This window comes from Engraulis encrasicolus, chromosome 3 (assembly GCF_034702125.1).
Source record: "Engraulis encrasicolus isolate BLACKSEA-1 chromosome 3, IST_EnEncr_1.0, whole genome shotgun sequence".
NCBI lineage: Eukaryota > Metazoa > Chordata > Actinopteri > Clupeiformes > Engraulidae > Engraulis > Engraulis encrasicolus.
The window spans coordinates 29355013-29372516 of record NC_085859.1 but is presented as its reverse complement, the minus strand read 5'-3'; the positions used below and the strand labels follow the sequence as shown (position 1 = coordinate 29372516).

Here is a 17504-nt window from a genome sequence, read left to right as displayed (position 1 = left end):
GGCCTACAGTAACCCACCAGGCGAATGAAGGAGAGAAGGATGCCCAGGTATTGCCTACACGGGGCGCACTGCATAATGCATATCTTAGTGAACGCAGTGCTGTCTGACGCTGGGGCAAGCAGGCCATTTGCCCTGGGCCTAGGGCCCTCCAATATTGGTGGTGGGGCCCCTTAAACGTTTGCCCAGGGGCCCTGTGCAATTGCCTCTAATTGTTTGGTTTCTCTGGTGCTTCTTCAACTTCTTCCACTCCTGGTGCAAGGTGCTTGCTGCAGGGAGTGTGCAGCCTACTGACCTGGAGCAGAGACGACCTCAATGAAACAGACAGTTTGTCAGACAGGAGAGTAGAAAATAACAGGTTGTGGTCAGTGTCAGTCTGCCCGGTGAGAGACTGAGGAAGGCATGGTGTGCGGCGTTGGGGTTAGTATGCTTCTGGATGCGCAATAATCACCGAAAGGAGGACGGTGATGCAAGTTGCTCTTATACAATCTGTGGTTGCTCCTGGACAATGATGGCATGTGCCACCCATATTCACCCCCATCAAAGGCACCTTATAACTGTCCTGCAATCGGTGGAGTCCTTTCTGCCCAGGACCATTATGGCAAAAGGAAAATCTGTAAATATTTAGGCACGCGAGCTGCATGTGCCTGCCTGCCCTACTGTTTTTTTTTCCAGTTATTAACAGACATTACCTCGATGTAGTAGGTAGGGTAGTTGTCTGCGTTTTTCTATGCATCTTAATTCGTGTGAAAGTTGAATAGCAGCTGATTAAAAGGCTCACTCACAGACCTAGGGCTGTGGGCTCATCAATCCCACAGACCTGTATACAGGTCTGTGATCAATCCATTCTACAGTTTTCAATGCACACCTTTCCCTGTGTCTTCCTGGATGGGCGGACCCACTTCCACGTTGTGGACACGTCCGTTGATTCTGAATGGATGAAATCACGGAGGCGAGCATTCATGAATGCTGCTCATGCTCAATGACTTGTCGCCTCTGTTAAATGTGATATCTCTTGTTCAGACGTCGTGGCACACTGATACTTGAAGGGTTTTCACGGCTGCCTGTTACTATTAATCAAACAGACGGAATTCAAGAGGTCCATGTGTTGGGTGAGTAGGCTACAGAACCGCACAGCCCATGTGGACAATTTTAAAAGGTTGGCTTTGATGCTAGCTGCGTAGCAGCGTAGCTGATCCTCCTGTGGTCACCTAGGTGGCAATGTTTTGCATCCACAATTATAGAAGTGATAGTCAAATAATGTGTCTAGCCCGACTATTTATATTATAATCTTCAAATCACAGCATGGACATCCTAATGGCAACGTAGTGTCAGCATGTTAAGCTAATCTTAAGGTAACGATAGATGTGGCTAGCTCCAAATAACGACTGTACGACTACAGTAACTTTGTCAGCTAGCTTATGTTAGCCTGTCGTAATTAATTTTGAGTTAGAAAGTAATTGTTCCTTGGTGATGGTGGACGGCACTGACTGTACCCTTTTAAAACAATACATAGTTTAGTTGATTAGCGCCCGTCCTCGCTTAGCTGTGAATAGTTTCGTGGGTGCTGTGACACCGACTGTAAGAGCTACTAGCCGATGGAGAAATAAAACCATTGCAGAAGACTGCCCTCAAACAAAAATCTGAAGAATGCATCATCCTTGGAAGCCTGTGTGCTACCGGCATGTTTGTTTTGATTTCCGTATTCTTTTAGGCATGTGGTAGGTCTGCTTTACCAACATGACAAACCGCTAAAATGCATTGCCGAGGCTCAATTATGTTTCTATCTGCACTGTGTGATTTCCTGCGTTCGTGGTGTTCAGTTAGTTGCCTAATTAGCTAGGCTAATAATCACCAAACCTCCAACCGGCAGAAGTTATGTTGGATAAATTCAGTTGTGCCATAATAGCATCAGCTGTAGGCCCATGTTTTGCATTTTGAGAATGTGAATGCATCTGAAATGCATGTTACAATGTCCTGTAACAACACTGTATCTACTTTGATGACAAACTGGTAACAACAGGTATTTGGTGGAACATGTTGCAATAAGGGTCAGAAGTACCTGTACGTTTGATGAAACGATGACAAGCTGCCTCTGCTATAATTGCATTGGCTGTCAATCTCGCAGCATCACTTATAAACAAATGAGGACACCAGAAAATATTTGCTTTCTGAAGTAGCCTGCATTTTTCTGTTATGATGATCCTTCTATCTATCCCTAACTTGAATACACTTTCTATGTGCACCTCACCTCCACTCAACCTGAGGGAAATGGGACTGAAGGTGATTTGAAGGATGGTCAGAGTGCTGTGTTGTTAGTTTCCCAGCTCTTGGATATAGGCTATGGTTTCATCCCTTTATGCTGATGCTGCCAGCAGGTAGTTAGCAGAGCAAGTGTGTTTCCTGTTGGCAAGTGCTTTCTGTTTGTCAGCAAATTATGACCCTCCAACCCCCTCCCACTCCCCGCGGCGCCCACCCCCATCCCTTTCCCCTCGACTTGGTGCCAGTAGTGTTACCACCTTGTCTGTCTTGGAGGACTTGGCCTTGTCAGAGCGAAGAAATCTCATCTCCATCTTTTCCTCTCCTCTGAAGGCGTGAAAACAAGCTCAGAAGTCCTTGTAAATCTTTGCACAGTGTCATTTTCTTGGTGAAGGTTGTTTGTATTTGCTGTAGAGTTTTGTTTTTTTTGTTGACAGGATGAATGCTGTCGTAATGTCTAGCCTATAGGCCATTCTGCCTGCTCAGCATGAAAAAGTGATGATTAGGGGGGAAAGTTTTTAGAGAATTATTTCCTTGCGTGTTGTATGTCTGGAAAGATTGCATGTATGATAATGAACTGGTGATGAACGGCATTGTAAGACAGATTCTTTCTCTCTCGGAAAGGGAGTGTTGAGAGATAAGATAAAATGAAGTCTTGAGTGGTCCACAGAGATCAGCGTGAGTAGGTTAAGCTCATTGCTAGATATGCCATATCTGTGGAGGGATTGTTGTTTGACCCTGTAGGACCAGAAAGTTGACTTATTATTTTCTGCATTTTGCCCCCACCACATTCCATGTGTTATGTGCTAGCTTAAAGCATTCTCTGTCAAGCAGATGCCAGAGGTTTAAATCCAAATTGTCTTCCAGGTCACACGCTCTTGTCACCACTAGGTCTACAAGAAAATTCAATTTGCCAAAATAATGGCATTGCGTTGACAAAGCGCTCTCCAATTCATAATGAACTGCCACACTGGGGGCTCTGTTGACCTGGCAATCAACAATTCATTGTCGTCACACAGTTACCTGTGTAACGAAAGTAGACAATTATCATTAATCGTATAACTGGCATGGACATGTGTTAGGCCTCACCCACATCCTATTCATTGAGGTAATGTAGAGAAGCTGTTCCTCGCTGAACTGCTTCACTGTGTTGCAAGTCAAACCACTTCTTCCTGTCCTGCCCTGTCCTGTCCTTTGGTCCTTGACCTTTTGCCTAGGTGTTGTCCTGTCTTTGTGGAGAAAATGTTTCCCCCGCTGTCAACCAGAGGCGGTGTCTTTTGGTGGGCTTTTTCCCTCGTTCAACACCCCTGTTGAATGTATGAGACAATGGCCTTTGAATAAATGTAAAACCCTTGATCACCAATGATGTCCAGCATTACGCCAGGAGGCCGGAGGCAAGGACAGGAGGATGACGTTTGACTTGTCCCCACTGCCTCTTCTCATTGGCTAGATGTAGTGAAGGGCTGTCTCAACATTTAGGGAAGGATGTGTAGCCTTGGACAACCCTGCCACAGTTCTTATAATTCCCTCCCAAAAGTATAAAACCATTAACATTACACGTACATGGCCAGTGTTATGTTTTTGTTAAACACATCTAGCCTACTAAATGACTAACCTCACTCTTAAGATTTTTGTTGACTTTTGTTTTCTTTCCAGGAATAGTTGGTAATCATTTGTGCGGTGTGAAGTCACACACCCATCTAGAGGTCGCGCTATAAAAGATTGATGCGCTAAAGGGGGTCAGTTTACAGTACTTTCAGAGACTGCAACAACAGCCTCAAGGAGCTGTTAGACCCAGCAAAGAGTGTAAGCTGAAGACTGAATCTTTTTTTAGGACAGGTGAACCTGAATTGGAGCTGACTATGCTTCATGGAATAGCGCCATAAGCAGCAGTGGTTGTACAACTGACAAGTAATCTTATACAATGTCATACACATCTTACAGTATGATGTGGTGCTGCTCATGTTAAATTGGTGTTCTGTATTTTGTTTTGACAGTGGGGCATTGTTGTCTGGTAAGTTTCCAGCTATCCTGAAACGTCTCCTTGTTTTCCCCTCCACAGTTGACGTGGCTCTGAAGTGTTTGACCGTTGAAGCGTCTTTCCCGCTCACGTTGCCCAGTCTTCAGTCCTCGTCCTTCTCCTCCACCTCCTCCTCCTCCTTGGCTGCCGGACTGCTCTTGAGCCCACCTGAGGAGTTTCCATACAGACCAGCATAGGTTGGCTGAGGTGAGTGAGTGCTTGCTTTAATGAATAGACAGCTTGAGTCCTTTGGTTTACTCTGCTCTCGTCGCCCCCCCTACCCCAGCCAACTTCCATCTTCTACATAGGCACAGTCTGTCTCTGTGGCATTTTTTCCCTCCCCTTCATTCCCCCCTCTGCTTGGCATGTGTGAAAGGGGGTCTGTTGCTGTGCGATGCTCTGTGGTGGGCTCCTTGATTTCTATGTCTGCGCTGTCTACTGCCCCTGCCTGTGAGCCCTTTGTTCTGTGTTCCCGTTCGTTCAGCCAGCGAAGGTGAGGTGAGTGAGGGTGGGTAACTGTTGGCCTGTCTAAAGTCAAAGGGAATAACGGCCAACCAGGTGACCGGTACCATGGAGATGACTGAGGTTAAGAATGGGAATGAGAATCTGCATAGACATGAGGAGAAGTATAGTCATGGTGGAGTTGTATATGGATGAACTGCGGAAATAAAGTAGATCAGTGCTTTGTTGGGATGATGGTGAAATGGCAAACGGTTTATTTGCGACTTCACTCAAGCTCATGAAAAAAAAACCACTCCGGAGTTGTCATAGTTACCCTTTATAAGCACTTTTATTATCAAATGGTGATTCAACTTTTTTTGAGAGATGCTTCAGAGTTAGTCAGCCACATGCAATTTCCAACCTCATCAGCCAATCAGAAAGCACCATTCCACTTCTAACGCACACAGGCCCTTCATTTTTCTGTCTGCCTTCCATCACTGGTTATCAATTTGAACGGCTGAAATGATTTTGCAAGCATCAATTTAAGGTAGAAAGAAATTCTTTCTCTTGCTTTAACTTCCCTTTTTCCATTGTCCTCCATAGCTTTTCAAGTTGATGAAGCTGTGGAAATTAACGTTTATTGGAAGAGTTTATTTGATGATTAGCATATACTTCCTGTTACTTTAACCTCACAGCATAGTTTTTAGTTTTTATTTGGAACTCATACTTTCATACTTTGGGCTGTGTGCACCTTGTCCGCTATGCTGCAGATTAAAGTTGTGCTGCCTTTTGCCAAATTTTATCTTTTCATGAATATTTACTAAGTAATAAACTTTACTAGTATGACCAAAATATTGTAAGTTCTATTCTTTTCTTTCAATTCCATGTCCTCCATCTTTGTCCAGGCAGTGCCGCGTGGAGTCATGGTCCAGAGGCCTGGTGATGGCGGCGTCCAGCTGACAGTGACCCAGGCTCCCCTGGCCCTGTTGTGTGTGTTTCTGCTGCTGGGCTGCGGTGGGGTGGCATCGTCAGGTGATGGCAGTGGCAGCGGCAGCGGCGACGGCGGTAGCAGCCAGCTCTCAGCTCTGCAGGACCTGTTGGCGCGGTATGGGGACAACGCCACCATCTCGGTGCCCCAGCTGCGGGCGCTCATGGCCAAGCTGAGCCAGGCCGCCCAGGGTGAGAACAGCACTACGGACACACCGCAGCAGCAGCAGCCCCCGCCACGCACCAACTCCTCCAGGGTGAGTCATGCTGTATGTCCACTGCTGCCTGCCTGTCACCCACCGCCCACCATCTCTCTGGCTAGGTTGCTTGTTTACACACACACACACACACACACACACACACACACACACACACACACACACACACACACACACACACACACACACACACACACACACACACACACACACGTGCAGAGACGCACCACTGTGTGTCCCAGCTGGGACTGATGCTGAAGACTGTATTGGTTTAATTTGGATTCGTTCTGAACGCTTATCCAACTGCCGCGTCATTTCTGAAGGTGTTTTTTAAATCCGTTTAGAGGTTGAGATTTTAAAGTACCTGAGGTGGCATGATGGTGTGCTGTGATGGAATCCAAATTAGCATGTGCGACAAATATTCCTGACTTCAAAGGTGCCAATCAAAGCCTCTAAGGATTTTATTTTGTTTTTGCCAAAAAATCAGCTGTGATTACCATACTCATGCATTGATTCTTAAAATCAGGGCTCTAAATTAACACCTGCCAACCAGCCAGATACTGTTGAAAATTGTTAAGGTTTAGGTGAAAAAGTTAGGCTGGTAGGAAATAAAACTTACTTGAGTGTGTGTTTGGCTACTAAGACTAACGTCTTCTAGCCATTTTGACAGTTGATCAAAAAAGTTATTTTATGCCTCTTTTCCCCTGCAGGTTTTGTGGTAGGCCTACAGCTCGACACAGCGCAACTCGGCCGCCACTTTTTGCTTTTCAAGTAGGCACAAGACGGCTCAATCGTAAAGCATAAAGTGGCGGCCGAGTCTCGTTGTGTCGAGCTGTAGGCCTACCACAAAACCTGCAGTGGAAAAGAGGCATTAGAGTCCTGCTGACAACCTACAGAAACCTAGAAATGTTTCTCTCCCAGCTTCTTAGAATGCTCTGGCATTTAGCGCTCAAGAAATGGGGCTGCTGTTTGTTATTTCGGGCAGTGCAGTGCTATCTGTAATGCCTCTTTTTTGGCTGGCTGGCATGTGTCACTTTGCAAGGGGGCATCTATCTGCATGCTGCCTCTGGAGTGTAACCCTGGAATAGATGAGGAGGTGTTCTAGAACGTTCTCCACTCCCTCTTGTCATCGCCCCCGATAAGTCTCCATGTGTTACGGTAGTCTACGCTTGGCTACAGATGAGTGTTTTGCCCTGCACAACCTGACTTTAGTTGCATCTTTGCGTTCAAGTTGATTATCAAAACCCTGCTGTCTGTATTTTTTGACTGTACTGGTGTTGTTATGAAGTTCATCACTGTGTCAGCAGCTTGATTATTAAAGAAAGGCTACAGATGTTTTTTTGTAATGGGCCAACGTTTTCAACTGACAAGCAAGTGGGGATGATTAATTTAGCATGAGTAATGATGTTCTTTCTTTGTGTCTGTTGGGGATATGAAGATCTGCCATCAATGCCATCAGTTCTGAAAGGCCTTCTTTCTTTCTCTTTCTTTCTTTTTTGCTTGCTTGTGTTTTCTCTTGCTGCTCCATTTCTTTCTTTCTTTCTTTCTTTCTTTCTTTCTTTCTTTCTTTCTTTCTTTCTTTCTTTCTTTCTTTCTTTCTTTCTCTCTCTCTCCTCTCTCTCCCCTCTCTCTCTCTCTCTCTCTCTCTCTCTCTCTCTCTCTCTCTCTCTCTATCTCTCTATCTCTCTATCTCTCTCTCCCTCCCCCCCCTCCCTCTAAAACCAAACAGTGTTTGTCAGCGGACACGCTGGCGGTGCACAGCATGAGCGAGGCGTCTCGTGTGGACGGCCGGGGGCTGCAGGAGCTGTGCCCCACCATGCTGCAGCAGCTGGACCAGCGCAGCTGCACCGCCAGTCAGGAGACGCCGGCCGACGCCGAGCCCAGCAGCCGACCCACACCCGGCGAAGGTACAACACAACACAACACAACACAACACAACACAACACAACACAACACAACACAACACAACACAACACCGCACCTCACCGCCTTGCCCAAAGCTCTCAAGGCACACTTATTTGGTTATCTCAAGTCAAGTCAAGTCAGCTTTTATTGACAGTTTTTTCTCATGCACAGGTCATACAAGGAAATTGAAATTACGTTTCTTATCTTATTTTTAAGGTAGCTTTCATGGACTTTTTTGTGTTTTCAGGATATGAGAGAGATAGAGAGATGGGGTAGGGTTGGGAAAGAATTCAGGCTGGACGCGAACCTGGGCAGTGTTGCCCCGTATATATGGTCACGTGTGTCGCTGCGTAACAGCACCCCTAAGTCACATTTATTTAGTATGTTTGAAACCAAACATTGGACGTTGACCCAAAGGGTGGGTGATTGAATCAAGGTCAATTGAATTGCTTATTTAATAAAAGCACCTGTAGCCAATGTCCTTGTTGAGTTTAAATGGCTTACAAGTCAGTTTTTATTTGGTTGACAATGGGGATTTTTTTTGGCCAAAGTGGCCTGCAGCATATAAAGCTCCTGTGGGAGATGTTGGTGGCTGTAAAGGCAGATGCCCTGGCTAGACTTCAGTCTACTATGTAATGAGATTCACCCTTCATCTCATAAAAATGTTAAGAGATAATACTACTACTACAATAATAATAATAATGTAATGGCAAGAGAGCCACAGAGGGTTCCATAACCACTAAGGCTGCTCTCCAGCTGTGTGAAGGGAACGCTGGAGCGGTTTTGAATGACTGTCCAAACACTGCATTTTACAGTTCACGCTGGGTTCACTGAGGCCAGCGATGTCCACGGCTCTTTGGAAACGGAGAAGTTATACGAGAGGTTGAGCCGTTAACGGACAACGATGAACACATTAACTCTCTCCTCTTCATGCCACTTTGATTTTGATCATCATGAGAAATGTTTAATGTTCTATTCCAGACCAAGCTTGATCTCTTTCCCACATAATCCTGGGAAGTTGCCTAGTTAGTCATAATATAGATTCAGACTTAATGCCTGTTGGGCTGTGTTTATTTTAACACAGCCACTGCTCTTTTATCTTTTTTTGTGAAAGAATGATTTGACTCCTGTGTGGACTAGACAAACTATACACTAGACCTAAGTAGTTGGTGGAAGCACCTTTGTCCACGTGTTTCTTCCATGTGTACAACCGGAAATGTTCTTTTTTCCAGACCAAACTTCATATCTTTCCCACATAATGGATGTCCTCTAGTTGTTGAGTTAGTCATAATAGATTCAGACTTGTGTACTTCATCTTCATTGTGGAATATGTTTATTTTAACAGCCACTGTCCTTTCAATTTATCTTATTTTAGTGAATGGACGTTTTGGCTGCTGTGTGACTACTAGACAAACTATACTCTATAGGCCAAAGTAGTTGGCAGACGTACACACTGTGCATTGGCAGATTGTGTTTTCTTCTGTATGAAATGGCAGCCAAGGACAAAAATAATGAATCATCTGTGTTTTGTCTTCCAAGTCACATAACCTTCAGTCTCATCACCCAAGTTTGTGGGCGTTTCAATGCCGTTTTGTCATTTAGCTGCAAACACGAATACTGTATGCTAAGTGAACTTTTCCTTTTGAAAAGTCAAGTTATTATTACCGGTATGTTCTTGTATGTAACCTCTGACTTGTCCTGTTTGTTTCCTGTTAGGCTGTGATTTGTGTTTTTTTTCTCCCTTGGTGAAGATGTCTGGTCTAAATGTTGATTATGTCAGGTGTTCCTTTTGCAGTTCTTTCATTAGGCTCTAACAAGAGGACTGTACCTGCCTTTGGCACTGCAGAGCTAGCTAGCTCATCTCTCTGTCTCTCTCTCGCTCTCGCTCTCTCGCTGTCCCCTTTACCAATGTTCCATTCTCTCTCTCTCTCTCTCTCTCTCTCTCTCTCTCTCTCTCTCTCTCTCTCTGCCCCCCTTATCATGCTCTCTCTCTCTCTCTCTCTCTCTCTCTCTCTCTCTCATCCTCTCTCTCTCTCTCTCTCTCTAACAAGGCTGAGTGAATGTGAAAGGCGGGATGTTTGTCGCAATGTCACCCTGTACTGGCTGCAGTGCCGGTGGTGTTGCGGGTACAGTAGTGTCCTGCTGTCCTCCGTGTTCTTGAAATCCAGCCTCCACCCCCTTGCAAAGACGCACTCTCCCCCTGATTGCTGAGAAATATGTTATTGTAGGCCGGGAGCCAGCTACACCCCTCAGGATGTTTTTTGCTATGTTTTTTTCACTATGATTTCCTGTTAGCCTATACCCTGGGCCATAACGAGTTGATAAGGACAACTCCCAACTCGGCCCCGTTTGGTGTCAGGGCCCAAAAAAACAACTTTTAAGGAAAATCTGCAGGCGAAATTATGTAGCTGCAAATATTAAGGTACTGCAACTGCAAAAATGGTCCTAGAACCCTGTAAATTTACATGGGTCATCCTGTCACATAGGGGAACCAACCTGAAAAATGTTTCAGGGCTTGGGGTTTTTCCTCTGTGAAATATCATCTTCAACATATCCAAAAAGCTCAAAAAATACTTTTCCGCCTGACAAATTGTCATCATATTTGATCATTTTCAACTATGTTTGAATATGTTTTGCCTAAACTGCCTAACGTCCTGAGCTTCAATTTAAGTCCAAGAGGACCTTTCTAGCTAGAGTACAACAGCTGCTATGTCCAAAGTTATTCACTATGGCCTATCCGAAAATAGTCTACTGGCAATAGTCTGCTGGCATTCTACAGGCATTCAGACACTTTCAGGCATAACCATGTCATATGGGACTATGAACATTAATTTCACATATGTTTGACCTTGAGTTGAAAATTGCTATGAATGAAAGTATGATGTGAATAGCATCAAAAGTAGCTAATGTTACCACCTATTGGTGGACTGTGAACAGGATGCCACACATGGTAATATTACACAACATGGATTCATCAAATGAGAAGTTTTGAATTGTTTGTATGGTAAAACAGTAGTGTAGAATGTGAATAAGAACTTTTAATCATCATTTAATAAACCTCATTATCATCATCATCCTCTTCCTCATCTTCATTCACATTTGTATGGATTTCATCAGACATGTTATGTTCATCGGTGTCCTCCTCTGCCAAGACATCAATGAGAGTTTTTGGAATTACATCACCCTCAAACCAAAGTGGTTCAAGCTTCCCAGTATACGTGTTTATGTGAAACCCATGGTCAAGTGGACTTGGGATCTCTGGGTAATGCTCATGGGCCCTCTTCCAGATGCTCACTTGAAAGTAGATTATAATTTTTAATCCCAGGGGGAAATTAAGGTGCATATTTACATCAATACAAAAAGACATTACACACACAAGACATTACAGACATCGATACACATATATTAACCATATAGCTCACTCTTACATACATACATACATTCAGTCATAGGCATATCTCACTTCCTCACTCACTCTCTCTCCCATTCACACAGGCACAGGCAGATATCTCTCTCTCTCACACACACACACACACACACACACACACACACACACACACACACACACACACACACAACTGTGGTTAGTGATAAGCAGGGCTCTAAATTAACACACGCCAACACGCCAAACACGGGTGAAAATTCATTTTGGCTAGTAGAAAAAAATACCTACCCGCCAATTTGGCTAGTAGCGCCGGAGTACAGTAAATTATGAACGGTAAACCGCTGCTCTGACTAACGTTAGACGGCGAGATTTCCTACATTACCCATGGACACTAGCGTCACGACGTAGTCTCCCACCGTGGGCTTTCCAGTGCAGCGAGCGGCAACTCCATGCTGTTGCGCGCGCCAGGATTGAAAACATTTCAGACGACCAGCCTTCTGTCAGCTTCGCTGCCTGCGCTCACACTATTCTGACAGGCAGCATTCCTCCTAAGCTCTCGTCGCTTTCGCTACAACCTTTTTTAACGTCACTACTGCTATTATTACCATATGAACCTTGCTGTAACAGGCTGCATTTTTGAAGCAGCGAGGCCCTGACCGTTTCAATGACAGGAGGACTAACGCAGATTATGCATAGAGCTACTTCTGTTCTGTAGGCTATGTTTTGTGCGAGTGATGAGAATGTGGCGGGGGTTAGAGCAAGGTTCTGTGTGTTGGTGAATGCTAGTAGTAATTGTAACCGTAATAATAGTGACGTTAAAAAATGAGTGGTTGTGGAACGAAATAGCGACAAGTGCAGAGGAGGAGAGCTGACTGTCAGAGTAGTGTGACCGTAGCTGTCAGTTCAGTTGTCTTCTGAAATGTTCCGAGTCCTGGCGCAACTAAGTTGGAAAGCCCACGCCATCGGAAAGAAAAAAAAGCAGCCAACGACGAAGCTGTGGAAGTAACAAAGGACGCGAAGATTCCCGAGATATTATTTACTTTTAGTTAAACTAGGCTTCTTGTCATTTTGTTGCGCTCCTCCTCTCTCCTCTCCTTTTCCTTTCATCTCTTCTCCTTCCTTGGGGTGTGCGTATGTGAGGTTTTGAAGTGTTTGGCTGTGTGCTTGGTTATTGTATGTTATTATATGGTTGTGACGTCATCGGTCGAATGCTCCGTTCATTTCAACGGGGCTCCCCAACGTTCGCACGTCTGTTATTTTTCGATAAAGGACGGGTTGGTCTATAACAGACCGCTGTCAATGGCAACAAGACTTTTCACTGCTAAAGCGACTTTTCAACAAGACTCTAATCAGCTGCTGTGATAGACAACACCTGTTGTCCTGGCTACCTAGCTGTTGCCTAGCTGTGTTTCACAACGGCACTGTTTTGTTTTGCGCCGCTCCGCGTCGGGGTCTAAATATTCTCTCTGTCGTGCTGCTATTCCACGGTAGCGACCTTCTCGCCGAACGTTAACCCTTACTTAAAGGTCTGTTATGTGAGTGGCTTGTGTGATGTGTTTCAGCTGTTTCCAGAGGAATTGAACAAAAACTAATCAAATTGATTAGGCCTAAGTAATGAAAGTAAAAATAAAGCAGAAGTTAAAAAATAATGAAAAAATACATAGTATAATATAATATGCTTATTATGTAGGCATATAGTAGCCTAGGCCTAGCCTATGCAGGCCTATAGTGTATCTGTGTTGAAGAAATAGTTGAACAAAATGACCATAATTTAAACAAATAACTAGCCTAATGCATAGTTTATTTTGGCGAGATTTAAAAAAAAAAATGGCTAGTTGAACTTCTGTTTGGCTGGTAAGAAAAAATGTCCACTAGCCAAATTGGCTGGTGGTGGAAAAAGTTAATTTAGAGCCCTGGTGATAAGTATATCAGTGTAACAGTGATTTATCATATGCTCCATCCTTAGCTAAGTGGCACAGAGCAGCAAAAAAAACAAAAAACAAAGTGTCCAAAAAAGTGAAAGTGTACTGGTGATTTATCACATGTGCCTTAGCTGAGTGGCACAGAGCAGCCCAAGATCAACTGTACAAAAAATCGTCCAGGAGTGTCATAAGTCACTGTGCATGGTCCAAGTAAGAGAGCCAGACTCAAGTATCCATAGTATCCATTGAAAGTGATGGGGGAATCGGTATCACAAGTTTCACACCATGTCGCTCCACTCACAGTCACACACACACACACACACACACACACACACACACACACACACACACACACACACACACACACACACACACACACACACGTTTGAGCATACAGAATGTAATTGTCCTGTATGGCTGCATTGGATAATACCTCAGTGCAGAGTGTAGATTCGTAGCGCAGAAACGTTTTTCTTGATTGTTGGAGGGGGTCACACCCAGACGAAGGATAGGAGTCCAGGTAGAAGCACAGGAGGCATACAGATAGTGTGCAGGTGTGGGGGTTGGTTTATGCGGTCCAGTCACCTGCGAGGATTTCTGTGTGTCCTTCTGTGTGGTGTAGAATAGCTGGAGGGACAAAGGATCTCCGTACCCTGTCTGTGCTTCAGAATATGGGGCGAAATCTGTAACTGAAGAGGCTTCTCTAGTTGTCAAAGACTGGGTACAGGGGGTGCAGGGGGTGGTTGTCCATTATAGAGTTGAGTCTGCTTAGTGTCCTCTTCTCAGCTGTGATAGTGAGAGCCTCCAGTTCTGTGCCTATAAAAGACTCAGCTTTCCTCACCAGCCTGTCAAGGCGTCCAGCATCTCTCCTCCTAATGCTACCACCCCAGCATGCCACAGCATGGGAGCATACTGGCCATGGCAGACTGATAGAACCTCCTCTGGCCTTTCTTGTACCGTGCTTGTGAGTTAGCAGACCAGTCCAGTTTATTCTCCAGGTGTACACCCAGGTACTTGCATGTGCAGACTGTCTCCACTGTCTCCCCCTTGATAGAGACAGGCACCAGGGGTGGGGTGTTTCGCCTGAAGTCAACCACCATTTATTTGGTTTTGGTTGTGTTCAGCGGCAGCTGGTTGATTCTGCACCATCTGACAAAGTTCTCCTCCAGGCCTCAGTACTTCCCCTCCTGTCCATCTTTAATGCATCCAACAATGGTGGTAACATCTCAGAACTTTTGCATATGGCAGCTCTCCGAGTTGTTGTTGAAGTCAGTGGTTTACAGGGTGAATAGCACCGGGGAAAGCACAGTTGAGGACCCTCTTGCACGGTGGGAATTGTTTGAGATTGTTCCTTGAGTCAATTGAGAGACCCTGACGAACCTGGCGGTTTGACCCAGAGATCTTCTTTGGCTTCATCAATGCTTTTCACTCGGTGACTAAATCCATGCAGGCAGCAGCTGAACTGCTCAACACCATTGAGGAGCTGTTGGAACTGAGGATCAGTTTCCTACTTCTGCAAAGACTTAAATGAATGTTGATGTTTGTTTCAATATCTTCATTGGTTTCACCTTTCCTTTGCTTTTGAATGCTGACGTGCAGTCAGCAGGCATGCAGGATCAGAAGAGCGGCAATGTGTTCCTGGGAATAATCTTTAGCCAGTAGGTTGATGTCAATTAATCTATCACCCATGGCAAAGATTATGTTGACAGTTGAGGACTTGGCATAATACAGGAGAATGAAGAAAAAGTCTGAGTCTTTTGCTCCGACTCTAACGGTCCTGATGTGAGGCATTTTAGTCTGGATGTACTGCATGCAATCACCCTAACTTCTGTTTTGTCATGGTTTGAGCAGATTCTACCCTGTAGACCAGCCTCTATGAAAATGACAGGCCTTAGGAGGGCATTTTTTATTATACAGTATCTTGGGAGCTCCAGTGATCCAGTTATAAATTAATGAATGCCTTCTTGTTTTCATCCAGGGTTCCCACACCCTTTTCATGAACAAATTCAAGCACTTTTCAAGCACTTCCAAGCACCATTTTTTCAGTTTTTCAGCACCTTTAAATAGGTGATGATGATAGCCTACTAGTGAGTTTGCCCATATCAGGATGATGGTCATGGGAAGCGCAACAACACACATGCTCACCACGCAACATCAATGATCACCCAGTATACTTTGCTTTGTACCCGCCATGGCAAGAAAAAAATATAGGTGTAACAAGAAGAGACACTCAGGGCGTTTTCTAAATTTTTTTGGTATGAGGGAACGCCAGTGGGTCACCACCATGGAAGGGGCAATGGCCCACATATTGGGAACCACTGTGGGACACTTGGCAGACTGGGTGGTAGGGGGTGTGGGGGTCCTCCCCAAGAAGACAGTCATGAAGAAAGTTCATGTATGTGTCTGTGCTAAATATTGTTTCAGCTGATGCAGGTATGATGAGGAGTTTCCATCCTGAATGAGAGCACATTGGCCTGGAGGAGGAAACTGCACATTCTCAGCACCTTTGATCATGTGGTTCATGTATTTTGCTTTGTTGTTGGTGTTTTTTTGTGCAAAAATAAACACCAATTGTTGAGATGGAGTATGGTGTCAGAGTTAGGGGGTAGGGCCCATGAGCATTACCCAGGTATCCCAAGTCCACTTGACCATGGGTTTCACATAAACACAGATACTGGGAAGCTTGAACCACTACGGTTTGAGGGTGATGTAATCCCAAAAGCTCTCATTGATGTATTAGCAGAGGAGGACACAGATGACACTGATGAAATCCATACAAATGCGGATGAAGATGAGGAAGAGGAGGATGATGATAATGATAATTATTAAATGATGTTTAAAAGTTCTTATTCACATTCTACACTACTGTTTTACTTCTCATTTGATGAATTCCTTTTGTGTAATAGTACCATGTGTGGCATCCTGTTCACAGTCCACCAATAGGTGGTAACATTAGCTACTTTTGATGCTATTCACATCATACTTTCATTCATAGCAATTTTCAACTCAAGGTCAAACATATGTGAAATTGATGTTCATAGTCCCATATGAAATGGTTATGCCTGAAAGTGTCTGAATGCCTGTAGAATGCCAGCAGACTATTGCCAGTAGACTATTTTCGGATAGGCCATAGTGAATAACTTTGGACATAGCAGCTGTTGTACTCTAGCTAGAAAGGTCCTCTTGGACTTAAATTGAAGCTCAGGAAGTTAGGCAGTTTTTTATTTACATTTGAGGGACCAAAACATATTCAAACATAGTTGAAAATGATCAAATATGATGACAATTTGTCAGGCGGAAAAGTATTTTTTGAGCTTTTTGGATATGTTGAAGATGATATTTCACAGAGGAAAAACCCCAAACCCTGAAACATTTTTCAGGTTGGTTCCCCTATGTGACAGGATGACCCATGTAAATTTACAGGGTTCTAGGACCATTTTTGCAGTTGCAGTACCTTAATATTTGCAGCTACATAATTTCGCCTGCAGATTTTCCTTAAAAGTTGTTTTTTTGGGCCCTGACACCAAACGGGGCCGAGTTGGGAGTTGTCCCTATCAACTCGTTATGGCCCAGGGTATAGGTTAACAGGAAATCATAGTGAAAAAAACATAGCAAAAAACATCCTGAGGGGTGTAGGTAGCTCCCGGCCTATTGAATCCACCTCACTGCCTCTCTTTCTCTCCAGCATTGTGTAACCGCCAGACCTTCAAACGTCTCCCTAGGTTCTCATTATCTACAGGCTTCTTTTAATTATTGTGTGCCTCTACTGTATTTTTAAAGTGTTTTTTTGTTGTTGTTTGTTTTTGTTTTATATTCACAGACCTATATACCCATTGCCTCTCTGGTTATGTTTCTTCTCTTTCAATATTTAAAGCGAGTTATGCATTCCTCCTATGCTCCCCTTTTCCCTCTTCTTTGTTATCTAGTGTGTGTGTGTGTGTGTGTGTGTGTGTGTGTGTGTGTACCCAACCCACTCCTCACCTTTTGCCTTTCTAGGTACTTGATGAAACCGCGAGCGTAATGTGTTAAATGGGAGTGGAGTTAATGAGCACTCGTCTCTTCTTGTCCTCAAGCAGGGGAGAGGTGAGCAGTAGCACGTGCAGTCGCGACTCTCCGGGTCTTCCAGGAAAGAAACAAAGGCAGCCGGGCGGCTCAGTTTAAACCGTACTATCAGTTTGTCATTACATCTGACCACAGGTCACATTGATGGACTGGAAATGACATAACGAGTGCCTGCGCTCCCCGTCCGCTGCAGAGTAAGACAATCTGGAACAGCTGCTTTTGTCCTCAACCGAAAGGGTCCAGAGCTTCGACGTTAGCAACTGGACGGCTTCTGTCATGCTGACATTGTTTTTTCACTCCTCACTCCT

General features: G+C 44.5%; 1 protein-coding gene across 3 annotated transcripts in view; it reads left to right on the top strand.

Moving 5' to 3' along the window:
- The first annotated feature begins 966 nt into the window (after positions 1-966).
- The window catches only part of slc39a14 (solute carrier family 39 member 14), a 35066-nt gene continuing 18528 nt past the window's right edge, over positions 967-17504 (top strand). For 2 of the 3 annotated variants that reach the window (XM_063195165.1, XM_063195166.1), the window contains exons 1-4: positions 967-1109; positions 4319-4483; positions 5623-5973; positions 7652-7829. In XM_063195165.1, coding sequence (XP_063051235.1) covers positions 5641-5973; positions 7652-7829 — 511 coding nt within the window. In that variant the 5' untranslated portion in view covers positions 967-1109; positions 4319-4483; positions 5623-5640. The remainder of the gene's footprint in view (positions 1110-4318; positions 4484-5622; positions 5974-7651; positions 7830-17504) is intronic. The other variant, XM_063195167.1, reaches the window with a different exon arrangement.